Genomic DNA, 20,602 nt, shown 5'->3' on the forward strand with positions numbered 1-20,602 from the left:
ATCAGTGTCAAATTATGGTGAGGGATTGATTTACCCAGGATAGGAAAGGAACAAACCTTTCTTAGAGAAACACACGTTATAAATTAGGACAGGCTATTGAACAGAACCCACGTCAAGGTGTATAGTGGTAATTTCTTGTCCCAGTGGAATAAAATGGAAGAACTTGTCTGGAAAAATGTGTACATGCACATTTCTACTTACACACAAACACATACATACACAACACACGGATATATACTCATTATTGGATATATGTATTAACCTGTAGGGAGTAGCTCAATCTCAGTTAATTTTTTAAAATATCATAAAAGAAAGAATTCTTTGTCAGGGAAGTTATAAACTTATGAGGTATATTCGACTGTCCTCTAGCTAGTGAGTGGAAGCGCCAAGATTGGAACTGGGCCTGTGTTTCTCCACCACAGATGCCCTTTCTGCTGGTCACTCCCCAGGAAAGATAGGAACCAAATTCCGTAGGATGTGGTATAGAAGGGAAAAACCCAGGAAATGCTGACTTATAGAAGAAGAGCCTGGAGCATCATGAAATACTTAATTGCCAAGATATATTGAATGTTGTGCTTAATCCACGTAGACATTAATGAAGAAGGAACTGCTCAGTATAATGTTTAAAGCCACGCTGAGTACTTCATGACCAGGGTGCTCTTGCAGGCGACGTATTGTAGAGAGTGAACACAGTGCACAGTTGAGCCTTGATCTTGAAATCTGATAAAATTTCATAATCACACTGATATTGCTGCTCACTTGTCTATATTAAATTAAATTGGATTCAGATTTTCATCAGAAACAAAAAATACTAAGATTAACATAAGAGCATCAGGGAATTTGAAAAATAGAATACTTGCACAAACTTTCTAATTCGTTAGCATATAAGCAGTGGTCTATATTGCTGTTAATTTTCTCTGTGATTTGAAACAATGAAAGTTCAAAATGAATATTAATGTACTTCAAATTTTAATGGCTTTGTTATGCTTTGAGATAGAATTTATTGATTGAGGAACCACACCATTTTAATCTTACCGTTTGCATAAAAATACTTGTTTTTTTAAATTTCAAATACATTTTATCTTACAGTTTTCGAGTATACAGTTCTAATTGCTATTCTCTAACCATTCTATTTGAATTTACTATTTAATATCTGCTATAAGTCACATTGTCTTTTTTATTGTGGTAAAAACACTTAATATGGGATCTAACCACTTACATTGTTAAGTCATTGCAGTTCTCCAAGTTTAATCTTCAGTGTTGCAAGATGAAAACATTCTATAAATCTATTGTATAACATTTTGCCTATACTTACTCATACTTATTGTGCATTTAGTGATTTTTTTATTAAGAAATAAAGTTTTATCTTTTATTGTAGCTACTTACTCTTTTAAGTACTAGAATAGTTTTCTTAATCTAAATGAGTGTACTAGATAAAAGTTGATTTGACATTCTCTTCTATTTCCTTAGTAATCCTCTTTTCTAATGAAAGCCTTTTCTCTATTCGCCTGGAAATTCTCACGTTTCAGATATTGGTTCACATTATAATGTACAGGTATAGAGGCAGGGTCAGGAGCTCTGGATGGCCTCCCTCAGCAATGACCCATGAAGGCCAGTGTCTCCCTTCCCTGGTCCGCCTCACCCTTTCCAGAGGCCTGAGGGATGCAGGTGTCCTCAGCAGTGAGTAAAGCATGGGAGCAAGTGTTCCTGCCACAGTTGGTGTTGTCACCGTATTTTTGGCATTTCACTTCCCACTATTCTTAACCTACTTAATAGCAAAGAGAAGTAGAAATAATGGGCTCCTTGGCCAGTGTCTGCTTTAGTCCCTGTCTCACAAGAAACTTTTCAGTTCTCTATTTCTAGGAGGTCCGTGCTGGGAGGTGGGAAGGGATTCAAAGATAGATAATAGATACATCCACTCTCTCTTTCTCTCTCTTTGTCTCTCTCTCCATCTCTCCTGACCTCCACCTACAACCCTCCCCCAACCCCCAGTCAACACATACTCCTCTCTCATAGATACTGAGGGAAACAAATTCTCATTTATAGTCTCTTTAACCTCTGCTTTCCTGTCACCCTATTGCCGCAATGACTGAAGACATAACTCATTAAGAAAAACTTGTACTTGTGAAATTTACAACAGCTGTCTCTCCAAGGATATTCATGGGTTGTGTTCCCTGCAATGTCCAAGCTCCCAGTTCAAAATGTGAAACAACTTACTGGAAAAAGTACCTGAGTTATCAAACACAACGGAAAAGTTCTTAACATTAAAACGTCTTGTGGGGAGGGGTGGGGGGTTGGGGGGTTGGGGGGAAGCATCCACTGCCCAAACTGAAGGCCATTTAAATTGCTTCTTCTCTGAAAATATCCTGAGAAGAGATTCTGGATCCATGTGAAAAGTTTATTAGGCATTAGGTGTGGGTTTTCTCATGTTGTAATATCAGCAATAGGGTTACCTTCTCCATCTTCTGAAGTACTCAGTGACAAATACTTACCTTGTAAGATAGTGCTGGTCCCTTAATTTGGAGATATTTGTACAAAATATAAATCTTAAAGGTGACAGTTCAATAGCATTTCAGGGAAAAAGTAGGCCTCATCCTGCAGGGTCATTGATGGGAAATGAGCTGGCAGTGGTGTCTAGAGCTATCATAAATTGATGACCAGAAATTTCTAAATCATGGGGACCTGAGATCCCTATTGGGGTAGAATCACATGATATGAACTTAATTATACCAAATTCCAACAATTATCTGTTTTGCCCAAGATTTATGATGGGGAATCTATTGATGCTGACTTGTAGTTTCTCCATAATGTCCAGTTACATGTCTGTTTTCTATATCATACATATAACAACTCTACCAGTCTTGCTGTGCTATGAGCCTTCTCAGACCAAGTGATTCATCTAGTCACCCTGGGTTGGAAAGTGAGGTGTTGTTTATTCTTCTCAGGGTAGTTTGTTTCTGGACATTATTTTAAAGGAATGTATAAATTAAATTTTCTAATTATTAGTTTATAAAATATAATTGCCTTTCAATATTGGTTTGAAGACTTATAACTTTAATTCACTTATTAATTTTAGTTTGTTCCTGTGGATTTATTTTCATATTCTACCTAAACTTTTATATTACCCATAAATAAAGACTGTTTATTTCTTCTGTTACAATATTTGTATTTTTACTTGTTTTTCTTGACTCACTTCTTAGGGTAGGGTCTACAGCTTAATGATGAATACAAAGGATGAGTGTTGACCTGTTTTTTGAAATGTTCCCAATCAAAAATAGAATGTGTTCAATATTTGACCACTGTGTACGATGTTAAATGTAGGCTCTCTCTTATTTCGTCTTATGAGATTGATATTTCTAAGTTATTATTATCATGATCAGGTATTGGATTTTGAGTGATGCTTTTCTGTGTGTATTGAAATAAACATTCAATCGTTACCACTTTGTTTCTCATTTTATTCAGCTACTTTATGTTATTATTGTTTCATATTAGTAGTTCTGGGTTTAAGCTTATTACTTTGATATTTTTTACAGATTTTTGAGGACTGGTTAATTATTTTCATATTGGATAATGTCTATTAATCTACTTTAAATTCCAGTTAGTCTCTCTTTTATGATCCTGAATTTTTCAAGAGCCAACCCTGGATTTCTTTTTAGAGTGATCATATTTTGTAGTTTTAGTATTTCAATTAAAAACAAAAACGATTTGTTTTTGATTTCTGACATGTCTTATTTAGGATTATTATATTTTCTTCTACATAATTTGTAGATATAATAGCTGCTGTGAAGTTTTGTTGTTGTTTTTCACTAAATACATCTGGATTATTTCAAAGTTAGTCTCAATTGATCGTCTTTTCCGTTGAATAATGGAAAGACTTTCCCATGGGAATGTCCTCTACTTTTCTCATATGTTGAATAATTTTAGATTCTCTCTAAAATTCCCTCAGAGGAATTTTGTTAATGAGATGTAGAGACCCTGGATTCTATCTTTCTGAAGAATATTATTGTTTGTTTGTTTGTTTATTTCTTTTAAGTAGGTAAACTTGATTGGACTCAAATTCTAAATTCTCCCCCACATTTTGCAGGAGCTAATATTTGTGATCAGTCCCATTAGCCCTAATTGGATGCTTGTCATCTATCTCAAACATGTGCAGTTGAGAGATTTGATTGGAGATTTTATGTGCAACTTGGGATTCCTCCCTCTGGATCTCTCTTTTAAAGATGTTCTCGTAACACTTTCTAGCTGCTATAGTAGCCCCAAAGTATTCTTGTTCTTCTAGCTAGTAAGTCTCTGTGTGGCAATGTTCTGTCTATCATCTGCCAGTTGAGATGTGCCTTCAAAAGAAAAAAAAATCAAAACTACGAGATACCAACAATACTGTACCTTTCTTCCAACTGTCCTTTACACTGTAAATTCTGATGGCTTGTTTCATTTTTTGTGCCTTCAGGTTTAGTTTTCTTTTTTTTCTCCATTTTTCCAAAGTTTATAATGTCAATCGACAAGTTAAGGGGGCTGTTTTGTTGAAATGTATATCTCCATTAGTGGAAATGGAACCTCACTTTTGCTTGCTTTGCCTATTATTAGCAACAAGTTGAATCAGTGCATTTTCGAGTCTCCTGTTAAACAAACTGCAAGATTTTCTTCAAAATAAATGTACCATATTACATTCCCCCGTAGTTCCAGAAGAGAAATGGTGATATGGAGCATGGTGGTTAAAGCAGAGATATCAAGAGTTAATGTAGTTGTAGGTGTATCATATGATTAAAACTGAGGGTTTGGAGAGCTCGAGTATGACTGTGCATGAATGACAAGCACAGCACAGGGTGTTGACTGCAATGTTCAAAAGAAATGAGCTCCCTTATCCCAAGACTCCTGCTCTGCTCACACTTCTTTCTTTTCCAGTCCTTCCACAGGTCAAATATCCATCACTTCACTCCTCTCCCTTTGAATCTCTGAACTGACCCTTCACCCTTGGTTGATATCTTGGAACTCTCCTACGAAGCATTAGATTTTCAACTGAGAGAATCAGGTCCTGTGAAGAAACCTGAAAATTTAGGTCAAAAGGAAACCTGAATGGGCCATGCTCTTCTCACCATGTTTCACAAGTTTTGATGACTAGGGTATGCTCCAGGTTCCAGTGTACTGTGTTTTGTGTGACAGAGAAAAGTTAATCCTCCGTAGGTCTCCGCATTTTCACTCCACTCATGCAATCTGCTTAGTGAGGAACATAATGAAATATCTTCCTCTTTGGTCTATAGATTTTTAACACTTTCCCAATTGAGAAAATCTTGGGGCAAAGCAAATGCTAAGGTGATTTAAGCGTAGTAGAAAAGGTTAATGTGGTAGGAGTCACATTAAACACAATTCTGAGAAAAACCTTCAGAAAAAAACAGAAGATATGAAAAATTTTTGGTTAAAGTTTATACAAGGAGAATAACAGATATGAGGAAAACAGCTGAATTTCATTATGTGACACAGCAATCATGTTCACAGCAGGAATAGTATAATAGAAGCATGACATCACTCAAATGCTTATATCTTAAAACTATACATAGAGTGATATATCTGTATATTTATCACTCCTTAAATGCAACATCTTTGAATAGATATTAAGCAACAAAATAGAAAAACTCCCAACCTGATGGAGTTCATGAAACTTACATTTGTGGGTGCAAGTTGAGGAAGGGGTGAAGTTTACTAGTAAGAGTACAATACTAGGCTCCTATTGCAATCTCCCTGTTGCTTTCCACTTTTGCATTTTCATTTTCTAACTCACATATGCTGAACTCTGGCCCTTAAAAAGTACTCCTTGTTTGGAGACAACTTCCTGAGAAATCCTAGCAAAGAAGACCTATAGAAGGAGGCTATGAAGTCTCCACGGCCCACAGCCTAGACTTCCAGACCAGTTCTGCACAGGCACCAGCAGACAAGGGAGCTATACCAGGCCCTGCTCAGGGGCAAAAGGGATACTTTGGGAAAGAAAACAGAGAACGTCATGGAGTTCATTGAAGCTTCATAACTGAACACCTGTAGTTGCAACGATGGACGATTTTGGCGTGGCTGTTCATAAAACTTGCTAGAGCACTGTCCTCTCTGGGTTTGTGAGCCTTAATGGTATGACAGCTGCCCTGCTCTGTAGCCTCTGTTGTAGTTACTAGTCCTTCAAGATTTCCAAGTTCACACTCAGGGATCGACTGCAGTTACTGAAACACCACTAGCTTTGCTCATCCCTCCTTGGCCCGTACCTGTGACCCAGCAACAGAGGTCACCTGAGAGATTGAGAGCAGGAGGAACACATGGGAAGGATTTCCATGAGGGGCATCTTTACAGCTTTTCATACAACAAAACGAGATGCTTCATTGTAGTTAATAACTGGAAAATGTTATTGAATGGCAAGTGGGGTCCTGCTGACCACTACCACACTCAAGGAATAATTTTGGAGGCAAAGTTTGTTGATAAAGGAAAGAAGTCTTTGTTCAAAAGCAACACAAGTTTAGAATAACAGCTTTCCACATGCATTAGTCACTTAAGCTTATCAATGAAGGCTAAAATTTTTAACTCCTGAGTTCCCCTATCATTCCACCATTAGTGCTAGTTTTTAATTACATTATTTCTGTAAGATTAGTTTATAAACTAAACATAAGATACAAAAGCTACTCAATTTTGGAAGAATGGCAGGCCTCTGCCTCAGAGCTTGTTCCCTCCAGAACACCAGAAGAATAAGCCTGCCACCCTCTGCCAGGCCAGCCAGATCCTAAGGAGCACCCGGAGTCCCGTCTACCATCTTTGGGAAATGGAGGCAGCTGCAGCAGGATCATCCAGGCATCCTCTAGGAAGATGGCCAGAGAGCAAAAGAGCCAGCCTCTGCTTTGCTTTTATTTTATATCTTCTGGCCCATAATTCCATGCACCTGGGAGGCTTTCCCTTCTCAGCCAATCCCTTCCTAGAATGTTCACCATTGCCTCAGGCAACCTTCTCCTATGGCCCTTCCCTACTCCTCCCCAGTGATCTGATCTCTCTGTGTCAAAAAGATACCAGAAGAAGTGGCATAGCAACAAGATACTAAGACCCATTAGAAAAGAGAGTTAAAGTAAGGGTGCCTATTTATTTATTTATATTTATTTAACAACCTCTCCTTCTTTTATAGAAACAGGAACATCCCAGACTAACTCAGGTGGTAGATACGGTCAAAGATGATGATGATGATGATGATGATGATTTTACCCTCACTTCTCCTTCTCTGACCTGTTCATATTGGATTAAGAATGACTTCGTGCATTATCACCTCTAAACATTCTCCTTGTACCTTCAACTGTCGCAATAAATGTTTTCACAATTATCATCATCACCTGAGTCAGTATCATTACCACAGTTCACTTAATACACGATTTTTGAATTGTTTCATATTCTGTTAGTCTGGGATCTCCCGAGAAACAGAACCAATATTGTGAGATTGTGCTGGACATGGCTCCTCTAAACTCCCATATTGGAAGGCAGGTCAGGGGCCTCTGGCCAGAAGGAGTGTGTATTGCTTTGGAAATGGAATGTAATTCCCTCCTTAACTCCTTTTGGGAGAGGTGTCTTGTCCTGTGTGACCGCTTCTTGACCTTTTCTCTTTGCAGGTACACACGGAGGAGGTAACTGTAGGGCAAATGGAGGCAATCTGGCTTCCTCACCCAGATGCCTGGGGAGCTAAGATAAGTAGTGTTCTCAGAGCCTTGAGACTGAGCCCGATGAATACTCCCATAGCCTTGAGTGGTCTTGTATGCGCAGAATCTCAACCTGTTTTGGCTCCCTGCTGGCTTTGTCTGCTTCTAGTATATTAAGGGTTAGGGGCTTCTTGTTAGGGGTGACACAAGGGCCACAAAGACACACAAGAATGGGAACCAGTGACATGCCATGTGACAGGTGGCTTGCCGCATGCATGATTTCCCATCCTTGAATAAAGGCATGTCAAGCAGCCCCACGGCTCCGTGACTTTTCCTCCATCTTCCCGAGTCTCAAGTGAACCTGCCTGGCACAGACATGTTGCAACACAGTAATGTAGTTTAGAGTCAGGAGCAAAACACATGCCCGCTTTGTCTGAGACCCCGTAAAACAAGTCTCGGATTCAAAGAGGGGCGGTTCTGCTTGGCCGATCTTCCACCATCGGTACTCCCTGTAATGTGAGTAATAAAGGCTATACCTGCTGCATCCAGTCATTCTTGCAGCTTTTTCTGCTGATCTGAATGAGCAGTTGAGATCCCAGGGCTCTACCACCTGCATTACAAATATTATATATATATCTCATATACATATGAAAGAGATTGTTATCAGGAATTGGCTCACGTGATTATGGCATTTGAATAGTTCCAGGCCCTGCTGTCTGCAAGCTGGAGACTGAGGAAAGCTGTTGGTGTAACTTCGTCCAAGTTTAGAAGCTTGAGAACCAGGGTAGTCAATGGAGTAAGTCCCAGACAAAGGGCAGGAGAAATGTGCATCCCAGCTCAAGCAGGCAGGCTGAAAACAAAAGCAACAGCTTCTTTCTTTCTTCTTTCTGCCTCTTTGTTCTGCTCAGGCCCTCAGTCTATTTTACTGCGACCACAAATCCAAATGCTAATCTTTTCTGGAAACAACACCTGCACGGTCACACCCAGAAATAATGTGTGGAAGAAAAGGGGCCACATACAAGCCTGACGAGCTCAGGGTCCTGCCTGGCAGCCTTACAAACTCAGAGACTGAAAGTAACTACAGAGGATGGTCTGAATTTAAAACTTATTCACAAAAGCAGTTCACAGCAGGTAGTCCTGTGCTAGGTCTGTACTATTTCCTAACAAAGGTCAATTATACCGTAACTGAACCTACCTATTGTCTTTTTGCATCTATGATAACATACCTTTGGAATGTCAAGGTAACTTCCCTTTTTCTGAACCCCATGGCCCCAACCACCGCACCAGAGCTGAGACCAGAAATGCCCTCACTGTTGTTCACTGCTAACTATCCTTTACCCAGCTATTTAAATGAAGAGCGTGTCTGTCATTTTTCTTTCTATCCAATTCCAGAGGGCCCCCTCCCACTTTGCTTCCTCCAGCCTCCTTAATCCATTACCAATGGATTTCATGTAACCCCACTTAGTTCTCCTCCTGTGATTAAAATGTATAAAATAATGTGCTGAACTGCCATGCTCAAAAAATTTCTCAATGTGTTGAGACATTGCTTTCTGGCAATTGTCATCAGTTTGGCTCAAATAAAATTCCCAAAAATCCTCTACAGGTTTGAATGTCTCTTACATTGCCATTAACTTGGAGTAGTGCGTCAGGATTCCAATGAGGCCTTCCCAGGACCACTTGGCACACCTGGACTCCCTGCTAGGTCCCAGCAAGGGCCCACTGTGCCTCAAAGGCTCCTTGTTTTATAAAGGGTGACCTTGAATCCTGATCTCTCTGTTTTAAGGTATGAGGCTCTGGCTTTATTTAAGCTGTCTTTTTAAATCCTCAAGGCCGAAATCACTTTACGGGTTGATGGTACCTGGGCTAAAGCAAGACTGGAGGAAAAAAATGAGTGGCAGGTTTTAAACTTTGGGTTTTTGATTGGAATTGCTTTCAGAGAATCTGAAGTAGAGAATCTATCAGTGTCACAATAAAACAAAAAATAACATGGGAAATTGTGCCTCCCATGTTGGAAACCTCCAGACTCCATCCCTCATTAATACTCCTGGTAGAAATCCTCAACTTGCAAGTACTATATAGAAACAGGAAAACTTAACTAGACATATTATCAAATTAAAATGGCCAAATACCTTTTTTTTTTTTGGTACCTAACTTAGTTTTCTGCATACAAAATTAGAAAATGACAGCTCTAAAAGTAAACTGGAGGAATGGGAAGTGTATATTGATTTGGAAATTAAAAACTTCTAGGAAGAGCACGGATATATTTTTGAAAAAGTTAGTAAGACATTTGAGAGCTCTTTCTGAAGTAAAGAAGTCTTCTGAAGAAAAAAGTGCCAGCCCTCTATTCTTCCCCCTTTTACAACTCTGAAACCAAAGTCTGTCTTTGAAATGCAATCCCTGGTCCCTAAGAATTGTTATCTGGACCATCTCTTAGTATGCAAATTTTTTGGAAGGCAAATCTTATCAAAAGGGTATTAAAAAAACGACCCTTTCTGATCAAATCAACCTCATTTATTTCAGCTACTCCTTTCTAAATCAACCAATTTCGATTAAAGTTATTGGGTATCTAGATGTAAGAAAATGCTAAAACACTGATAGGCAAGTCTTGGGTTTGCCTGCTTTTGGCTTCTGGTGCAGAGAGGCTGTGGAGAGGATTTGTAGAGGTGAGCAGATAGGGGCCCATTCACAGGACGCCTTGGTGTAGGACCAAACGGTCATATTGGACGTAACAGGCCTTTATTTACAAAATTCCAACCTTGGGGGCTCTGGGAGCACTTCAGCTGGGAGCACTTCTCTCCCTCAATACCCAGCACTCCCTATGCTCCCCAAAAGGCTATAAGCCAAAACCCTCAAATGGTCCCCATGTACTTATCTTTTTTAAAAGAAGATTTTATTTATTTTATTTTATGTTTATACAGAGGGGAAGGGAGAAAGAGAGGTAGAGAAACATCAATGTGTCATTGCCTCTCACGTGCCCACCACTGGGGACCCGGCCTGCAATCCAGACATGTTTCCTAATTGGGAATTGAACTGGCAATCCTTTGGTTAGCACTATGGGGCTCAATCCACTGAGCCACATCAACCAGGGCGCATGTTCTTGTCTTAAGTGGCTATGCAAAAGGTTCTCCAGTCTCTCCAGAGCATGCCGAAGTTGCCATCCTCACACAGCAGCTCTCTCCTTCAGGATCTGGAGTACACTGTCATCAGCCTCCATGTAAGAGTCCACGAAAAGCGCAAGCCCCAAAGTCCAGGTTGAGTCCCGTAGCCCAAGCCACATTACCTAGCGCCTCACTGTAAGCAGCATAGCTCTTCTCTCACTACTGCTCCATGCATGGCAGCATCCCCTACCCCTGCCCAAACCGCATGACAGACCCTGTCTCACGGCTGTCTGCCTTCATTTAAATCCTGAACCAGAGCCATCTCTATGACCCCACTTCTGACTTCTCCCGCAATGGGCTGCATTCTGCCAGTTCTCTGTACAGTTCACATTCTCCCTGCTGCCATTATCAGTCAGTTAGGGCAGGCATGGCCTGGTGACAGGGCAAACCACCTTCTTGACTTTCCCATAGGCGCTGAAATAGGGGAACCACCTCCTTGCTTCTTGCAGGTGCCTCTGAGGATACATTCAGAAGCCATGCCCATCTCCCTTGCCCAGGGAGCAGCACAGCTATTAACAGAATTAAACTAACCCAGTGGCCATAGGTATGCAAAGTATATCTCCACTGACTTCCTCTGCATCCCTCATCCCCCAAACCATGGCTGTGGAGGGTATTTTATTTTTCTATATTCCAGGGCATCTTCATTCTGAACCCCATTGCAGATTTAGAAGTGTTAATGACAGTCCCATTAATAAATGTTTTTGTTATAGGTGTGTTTCTTGAAAGTGAATATATTTGCCAATAGAGAAACCTACATTTCTACAGGTTATGAAATGTGTTCATAAAAGCCTATCTAGGAAACACTGGATTCTTATTTTTGATTATCATTGGGAATTGAAGTTTCTAAAAGTTAAAAATTTAAATTGAGTTGGAGAGAAGTTACACAGTTTTGGTAACAGAAGGCATGAGATGGGAATACTTTTGACGGAAAAGAAAGAAAGTGAGTTCGAAGTTGGTTATTTCTGAATGGATAAGAAGGTTTGGAAAATATGAAAGTTGTGAAAATTTTGTAAAAACTTGTGAAAGTGTTAAGTTTATAATAGTAAATCGATAAAGTTCCCCTTGTCTTCTCTACAAAAATTAGCAATTCAGATCATGTGTATGGTTTTGATGTGATACATGTTCATCTGTATATTATGTTTAGTGTGTTTTCTTCTGCCTCCAGAAGGCATTACTTGGATGTAATATTTTATTGGCTTAAGGAAATTAAACACTTATGGAAATTAAGCAAGATCCTGTGGTCTAGACAAAGAATTAATATTAAAACTGGTTTAAGTTTGGTTGATGTGTTTTAAAATTATTGCAATAAAATGTGGTTTTTTTAACCCAGATTTACAAAAAGGCTTATGTTATCGTCTTTTCATTCAGTCTGTTTAACAAACCTTCCCAAAGCTTAAGTTTTAAGAGACTTTTAACCTAGAAATGACTTTGAGTTCTTCCAATGGACCCTAGAATACCTCAAGGATTTACTCTCTCTCATAGAGGAAGAGTTTTTAAACTAGTTAGGCTTTTTTGAGACACTTGAGGTTCCATGGGAAGCTTTGCCATAATAATAAGAATAACTATATTCTAACTGCATACGTCTGGGCTTTCACCTGGGAAGGTTACAATTTTACTTGGACAGTAATGCCCCTGGTATACATGGGAGAGTCCCACGTATTGTCTTAGATATTAAAAGTTCATTTAGATGATGTTAAATTCCCTAGAGATTCCACTCTAATCCAATATGTGGATAATTTAGTTTATACTCTAAGAAACTACTAGATTTGCACAAGAACACAATAGAATATCTAAGGACAAGCTCTTATTCTTTTTACCCCAGGTAAAATACTTTGGTTATCTGCTATGTAAGGATGGGCTACTAATCAACTCTGAAAGAAAAGAGGATTCCTATTTTTCCCTCTTCCAAAAATCAGAAATCAGCTGAGAAGTTTACTGGATCTGACTGAATATTATAAAAGTTGGATTCCAAATTTTTATTAATGGTCCAGCCTTTACATGTCTTAAAAAATCAAATTGACCTGACCACTTTCTAGTTCCTAGGAATGGGTTTACTGGAAACTATTTGATAATGCTGATTTAGTTTAGTTTACTCATGGATATTTGAAAAACAAACAGGAATGTTTCTGACCTGAATATGAACAACTTCCATGGTGGATACATCAAATTTCTTAATTATCTGAATAAGACCTTCCCAACAAGCTTAATAAAAAAACTAAGATTTTTCAGTTGGCCAAATATCAAATAGCCAATGACACTGTGGAATGTTGTGGAAGCAGCGAAGCTTCTTAATATTCTCAAGGCAGCTCATAAAGAACGGAAAATAGATTGTGTAATTATTATGTGACATACAAAAATTGAAACAATTGGCAATTAACAAAACGCTAGGCTGTACTAAAGTTGCCACCATGGAAGCAAAGGCAAATTATTTAGCTGATGCTGCAGCTCTCACAGGTGGGCACAGGTAACCAGGTTCTTGGTGATTGTGGACAAAAAATTGAACCAAACACACAGAGTTTATATCAGAAAGCGAGAAGAAGCACATGTATTAAGCCACACAGAATATGGAAGCAGGCCAACTCTGAGCAGAGCAGAGCAGAGAAGAGCCTAACAGCAGCAGCAGCAGCAGCAGCCCTGAACTCAGGGGCTAGAGGACTTTTATTCCTCTAGGGTGGGTCCCCCACAATGCTAATTTATTATAATGCTATTATAATGACGCAGGGGTCAGGTAGCATCTTCTGCACAGGTGCATTCCTGATTAACTAGGATTTAATGCTTTTCCAGATGTAGAATCTACCAGTCTTAGAACAGGGCCTCCGCCCTTTATCCATGTTCTTTACCTTAGCCCTGGGGCAACTCTGGAGTTTCCTGCTTCCTGACTACCTGCTGCCTCACAGCTACACAGGAAGCATTAAACAGAAAAATAATCCAGACTCGAGGCTGCTCCTTGCTTCAAAACAAACAAGCAAATGAAGAAACCCCTTTCATAGTTCCAATGGATAGCTGCAGAGGAAAAAGAATACGGCAACAGAATGGGGAACCTCTATCCCAGGCAAACAGATAATGGCTTGGACACAATCAGAAGCTAATCTTATGTACAGTAGCTTAATTACCTATACTGAACTATAACATGTACATCAGCAAAAATAGGAGTGCTAAAACATGACTGATTTCAGTCAGTAAACAATATTACTGATAACCTCCTCTGTAGCTCATAAAATATACATCAGATGTTCAATGGATTTCAGGTAACCCCCTTATGTCTCCTCCTCTGACTGTAATGTAAAAAATAAGGGTCTAAACCGCCATTCTCAGGGGCGTCTTCAACCCATTGAGTTTTTGCTTCCCAGCAACTGTTGTCAGTTAGGCTCAAATAAACTCAGCAAAAATTCTCCACAGGTTCCAACATCTCTTATATTGACAAATGTTTACTCTGGGCACCGTGTATCCAGTCGCGTTGACCCATAAACTTATCCATCGCAATTACTTTCCTTTTTGCTCTTTATTTTGCTAAGACTACAGAGATTTTTTGTTAAATAGCATTAGATGACATTGCCCACAGAACACACTTCATGGGTTTGAGCTCTGCAGTCCGCTTAGGCAAAGTGTCATTTTGTCCATATTGAATCCAGGCTCTGAAAGTCAGCATCACCTGCTGCCAGTCTGGGAGAGGCCCTCTGACTGACCGCCTGAGGTCACTTCAGATTTGAGCAGCCATTCCCCCTCCCGTGACCTGACAGGACACAAACTGGCAGGTTCCCTTCCTTCAGCTGGTAGACACAGGGCAGGGGAGAGCTGCCGGCATCGCAGCCTTGGGTGAGCCTGCAGCCTGGGTTCTCACTGTGGTGAAAGACAGACTTTATTCCCTCCTCAGACACCTCGTTTCTAAGGGAGCAAGAGGAGGTTGGTGTGCGTGGCATTACACAGCTTAGGTAAGCCTAGTTCTCCAAAGGGCGAATCACTCTGGGAGCCGTGAGAACAGCCTCACGGAGCAGAGCTGAGCAAGGATTAAGAATGCAGTCGCTGGCTTCCCTGGCCCAGGCACAAAGGCGGGGTATTTTTCAAGGGAGCTATGTGAAGGCCCCTCATTGGTCCACAGATTTTCTCCTTCCCTGCGGCTCCCCTAAGAATTTAACTTTCATTTTCACTCTGCTCTTCCCGATCCCCGTGGCCTCTGGCTTGCGGAGTGAATCCTGCCCAGGACTGCGCCTCAGGCTGGAACTCCAGGACAAGTGCATAGGCTTCTTCTCAGGAAGATTGGGGGTGAGTTTCCTTCTGCTCTCTGTGCAGGGCCTGGAGGGCGGCAGCCTGCCAAGGACTCTGGGGTCCAGGGTTTCAGACCTTGGGGCGCAGAGCCGCACCCCGTCCCAGGCCCGCCACAACAGGCAGGCGCTCAAGGGGCGTCCCCGGTGGGGGATGTCCGGGACCAAAGGCTCAGACGGGGCCGCAGTGGCGGGGCAGCTTCAGTAGAGTCCCGATTGTGGCGCGGAGGTGATGGCCCTGGGAGACGGGAGGAGTGGGGCGCGCGCACTCCGCAGTCGGGTCTGGCTGCGCGGCCGCAGCAGGGGGGAAGGGGCAGGCCTAACCAGCGGCACCTGCAGGTTTCAGGGAGATGCGGCCCTGCGCTGCAAGGTGGTGCCTGGATCAAGGCTGTTGTCGCCCCCGACGCCCACATCTCAGCCTCGGGTGAGAGTCCAACAGGCTCCACTCCTCCTGCAGGAGATGGAAACCCCTCATTGTCTATGTACTCCTCAAAGCCCTGCTTCTGCCCCGTGTCCTGGGGCCAGTTCTGTAACTCCTTTAAATACTGTGCAGGGGCCCCTGCGCCCTACACCCCTAGGTTTCCCCTGTGCGTAAGTGTTGTTCGTTTTTGAAGGCATTTGCTTTGTAGGCTCAGCTCTGGGGCACAAGTCCCCGGATTGGGCAGCCTGATCTGGGGCACAAACCCACAGATCCTCAAGGATGGGCTAGGCATTTGCAATAAGTTTGCAGGGCAGATACCACTCAGGGTTTCTTATCTCCCTGTCTCCCTGCCTGCTCTGGAGCCCTATAGTCACTGCTCAGGTGGGGATGAATCTCCATCTGTGAGGACTCAAGCTCTTCTGCACTTTGCTTCTCTGTGTCCTGTAGCAACAAGTGATTTGAACTTAGGTCCTTGTAACCACACTATAAAAGTAAATTCTGCATGTGTGTTCTGGTCCTCCCTCCTCCATAGGCTTTTGTGTTGTCTCACGATTGGTTTGATTTTGAATAGGATGACAATTAATTGGAAGTCCATACCCAATGTTTGGATCATACTTGAGTCATACACAAGGGTAGAGACATCTTTAATATCTACCCTCAATGCAATGCCTACCTCCTATCTTGCCATTCATTAGAGCCTGATGTGGACAACATTCTCTGCAGCCAGGGGCTACCTGCGTCCAGCCTCTGGGCTGTTCTCAGTATCCTGACATCTGCTCGGATACACGTCCGGTTCTCCTCCAGCCTCGTTCCTTGTCAGGCTCCCTTCATGTGTGATGCACATGGCACCAGTGACAGTGTTGGTAGATCTGAGTTCATCCTCCTACAGCCTGCATAACATTTCCCTTCCTAGCACAGAGCAAAAAGAAAACTTATCTCATAGTGTAGATATTTCTTTTTCCATCAAAGTTTGGGAACGATTAAGACATGAATATCTACTGAGATTTTTTCTTTTTTGTATTATTGCTTCCTAGTCCCTTTCACTTGGGGCTCCTGAGAGAACCCCTGAGCCTACACTGTGGCCATATTGAGTCCTTGGGAGAATGAGCATCACTGTGTTACCACTCGTGTTACCACTCTGATACCCTCAATGACTGACAGCATTGTTTCCAAATTTGATGGCCATTCTCCTTCATGTGACCTGAAGAGATATAAACTTCTAGGTCTCTTAGCTGAGCTAGGGATACAGGACAGCAAACAGAACATGTCAACAAGGGCTGCCTCAGGTGAGTGCTCAGTGATGGTCTTCACAGCTATAGAAGGTCCTTTATTCCTGTTCTCTCAGCTTCTTAAGAAGCCAGACTTAGTGGATATGTGTGAAACCACCTTAGGTTATGTAAGCTCAGAGCTACAGTACACTATTTACCTTGTGAAAGTTATAAGCACAGCATCCAAGGGCCTAAAAGAGCCAGTGCTGGTTATAAAAGTCACAATCCCCTTATGATAAATGAAGTCTAAGTTTATTAACTGGCATTTGGGTTTTATAGAAAGTCCCCCAAGTGCACTTTCCGCATCAAGCAATTTTTGCTGTCAATCATATGGCCTTGCAAGGCAGCTGATCGTCCACTTTATTATACAATAGCCTCATAAGTTTCCCAAAAAAACTAATTCAAAGCCAAATATCTAACTTATTAGAAAAGTAAGGCAATATTACCTTTCCAGGAAGAATGAGACGGATGCTGACTCTGATCCCAGGTACCTAATCTAACTGTTTTCTTTCCTATTACCTCATGTACATCTCACTCTCTTCGCAGCGCTCCATTTGCTTTATTACCGTCTCTATCACCGTCTGTCATCATCTCTCCCCTGGGCAGCCCTGCCTGCATCTGACTCATCTTTCCATTTCCACAGGGAATGCCCCTAACATACCTTCGCCCCAGGGCAAAGGTCATTATATACCACCTTCTTTGAGGGGAAAACATGGGTAATTTCTTTTGCTCTTGAGAAAGAGCCCCTGAATGCTGCATAAATGGAGAAGTGCCATATATCATGGTCACTGCAGGTTCATGTGATACCAAAGGCCTAGCTAGCTGTTTTCTCTACACCTGCTACACTGTCATTTCTAAACTCAGACAAGATGGTATGTCTTTTATGAACAGGTGATTTCCTTACCTACTACATTTATTCCTCACTTGTATGCCATATTTCCTTCATCTTCTTCAGCTTTCAGTTCAACCCTTATGATTTCAAGTTGGAATTGATGGACAACCCATTGTCTGTCCCCATTATTTGATTTCCCAACAACCTGCACACCTCTCTAGTAGTGTGTGTATGTGTGTGTGTGTGTGTGTGTATATATATATATAATTATTAAATTTACTGTTATTTTCCTGGTGAATGTCAGGGTCATAGTGGTTTAAAATCTTTGTTTATACTCATCTTTTTGTTTGTGGGCATTATTTATTTGTTAGCATGTAGTTTACAGTCATTAAAAATTGGTTGAATAATCATACCTAATATTTTGAGACTTTTTTCCCCAGACTGGTACTCATTTCTTCTAAGTTCTAGTCTCTGCAGGTGTGTGACTTGTGTGATCTTATGAGGGTATTTATACTATCTGCCTCCCCACCATCCACATCTTTGGGCTCCTATTAGTGTCCTTGGTATATTTCCAGGCAAACATGAAATTTTACCATTTATCAACACAAGACTTCCAAGAACCTTCTAAGTTACCTGTCTTATCTTTGACTAACTCACTAAGGTAGGAATAGACCTCTGAAGGGGGATCCTGAATACATAACCTCATCGCAGCTGTGTATATTAAAGATAAATAATCTTTGTAAGTCACTCACTACGTCTGTGTATACACCTGATAAAGGTTTTGCGATAGCCATGCACACACATTGTCACATATTAGGTCATGATAATAATAGAAGTCATTTCAAGTATTCAGCATATGATGGCAATGGCTATACTGCAAATAAGCAATTCAGAGCAGGTCTTCCTGATAAGTGAATATGTAAGGCGAGAATTAACAGAGGGATGAGAATGAGTTCTACTTATACCAGGGTCAGTGTTGCAGGCTGAGAGAAGAACAGGTATAAAAGCCCAGATGCATAAGTGGTTTGGTGCTTTTATCATAGAGGGTATGTTTCGTCCATGGGAAAGAAAAAGTAGGGTCACCCAACATATTGGTACAAAAGGCCTTCTGTTCTGTAAAAATAAAAGACAGTAACAACCATTGCACAGATAAAAATGAAATTTGTCATTTTGGAGGAACTGAGTATGTAAAATTGTTATAAATTGTCCTCTTTACCAGGTCATCAAGCTACTGTCCTTGTCTCTCTACCTTTTCTTTTTTGTCCTTCAGTATTGGTTTTGCCCTGTCTGAATTCTACATAGTTAGCATCATTTATTCTTACCTTTCTTACTCTGTGCCCTTTAACCTTTCCAATCTGTCAGAAATCTGAGCTAGAAGAGCCTCACTCAGATCAGGACAGATAGGAACAGGGGAGCAGCTGCGATGGCTTCAGGAATGCTGTTGAACATAAAGGAGGAGGTGACCTGCCCCATCTGCCTAGAGCTCCTGACAGAACCCCTGAGCCTGGACTGTGGGCACACCTTCTGCCAAGCCTGCATCATTGCAAGCCACAAGGAGTCCACAGTCAGCAAAGAAGGACAGAGTAGCTGTCCTGTGTGCCGAAGCAGTTACCAGCCTGGGAACCTGCGGCCTAACCGGCACGTGGCCAACATCATGGATACGTTCAGGGAGGTCAAGTTGAACCCAGAGGAGGAACAAAAGACAGATCTGTGTGTGCGCCATGGAGAGAAACTCCTGCTCTTCTGTAAGGAGGATGGGAAGTTCATTTGCTGGCTTTGTGAGAGGTCTCAGGAACACCGAGGTCACCACACGTTCCTCATGGAGGAGGTTGCCCAGGAGTACCAGGTAACGGACCAGGATGGAGGAAAGAAAGGGCGGAAAATAGTACTTGACGGGAATTCTGTACTTTGCATTGACTCTAATTACCTTGCCACCGAGCCCTGAGAGCTGTGATCACTTTTGTCCCTATACTCACCTTCCAAGGCCTGAAGGACATTACAGTGCATTGCACACAATTACAAAATGATGAGCAGACTCAAACAAGCAGTGGATACTTTTATAGCTTGTGTTAATAGGTGGAGGTTTGGTACCCAAGCACAGCTGTCATTGCCTCATAGGCAGATGGAGTAACTGGGCATCTGGGTGGATCAAGAGCTATATTCTTTCCTTACTACAGGATCAGTTTTCTTCTTCTCAGACAAACAGAATCGGTCTTCTCCTGATAATGGGAATGGAGACTTCTATCACCGAGGTCTTAGAGAAAATATTCACCACATCAGGTTCCTTCAAATCATAGATTCTAATTGCTGTTTCACAGTTCCTGTGAACTCTAGTCTTTTCAGATTTCAGCCTGATTTTTCCCCAATTGTCCTCTATTCTGATGCTGAGAAAACCCATAACTTGTCTCTGGTTTGATTCCTCCTCACAGGAGAAGCTCCAGGCAGCTCTGGACAGGCTGAGGACTGAACACCAAGAAGCTGAGAAGTTGAAAGCTAACATCGGACAAGAGAGAAGTTCCTTGAAGGTAGGAGTAGACTCTTCCTGAGGGATTAGACAGGAATCTGCAGGTTCTTAGTCTTAGTCCAAATGAGCTCCCTTCTTCCTGTTCCCTGAGAATTCATATGTCCGGTCATTGATTAACGATTAACGATTCTTTATCCTTTTCCTGATAGGGTGGGGCTGAAATAGAACCTGTCAAAATTAACATAGATATCTGTAGGTTAGTGATTCTCAGAGAAACTATCTGGTGAGGCTGGCTAGTGAATTCTGTGTTCATTGCTATCATTATTTTGAGCCTTGAACTCTTCCAGGGGAACTCCTCCAATGATTCATGGCTCTGTCCCACAGTGCTCAAAGTTAGGCTGAGGGTGGGTGTGGGGGTCAGGAGGCATGACAGTCCTTGGCAGCATGTATGAGAGCTGAGCCACACCCAGGTGTCCTATTTTGCTTCAGTGTTGGCTTCAATAATTCAGAGTTGAGGCCATTATTTTGGAATGTGATGGAGAGAAAAT

General features: G+C 41.6%; 1 protein-coding gene across 3 annotated transcripts in view; it reads left to right on the forward strand.

Moving 5' to 3' along the window:
• The window catches only part of LOC129076396 (tripartite motif-containing protein 5-like), a 111,929-nt gene that overhangs the window by 82,501 nt on the left and 8,826 nt on the right, over positions 1-20,602 (forward strand). The window contains exons 1-3 of one of the 3 annotated variants that reach the window (XM_054580572.1): positions 14,955-15,070; positions 18,953-19,436; positions 20,020-20,115. In XM_054580572.1, the coding sequence (XP_054436547.1) occupies positions 19,014-19,436; positions 20,020-20,115 (519 nt within the window). In that variant the 5' untranslated portion in view covers positions 14,955-15,070; positions 18,953-19,013. Of the gene's footprint in view, positions 1-14,954; positions 15,071-16,537; positions 16,777-18,952; positions 19,437-20,019; positions 20,116-20,602 lie in introns of those variants that run through there. The other 2 variants (XM_054580571.1, XM_054580573.1) reach the window with 2 other exon arrangements.

Source organism: Pteronotus mesoamericanus, unplaced genomic scaffold (assembly GCF_021234165.1).
Source record: "Pteronotus mesoamericanus isolate MK-2021 breed Mesoamerican mustached bat unplaced genomic scaffold, CSHL_Meso_final contig_591, whole genome shotgun sequence".
Lineage (NCBI taxonomy): Eukaryota > Metazoa > Chordata > Mammalia > Chiroptera > Mormoopidae > Pteronotus > Pteronotus mesoamericanus.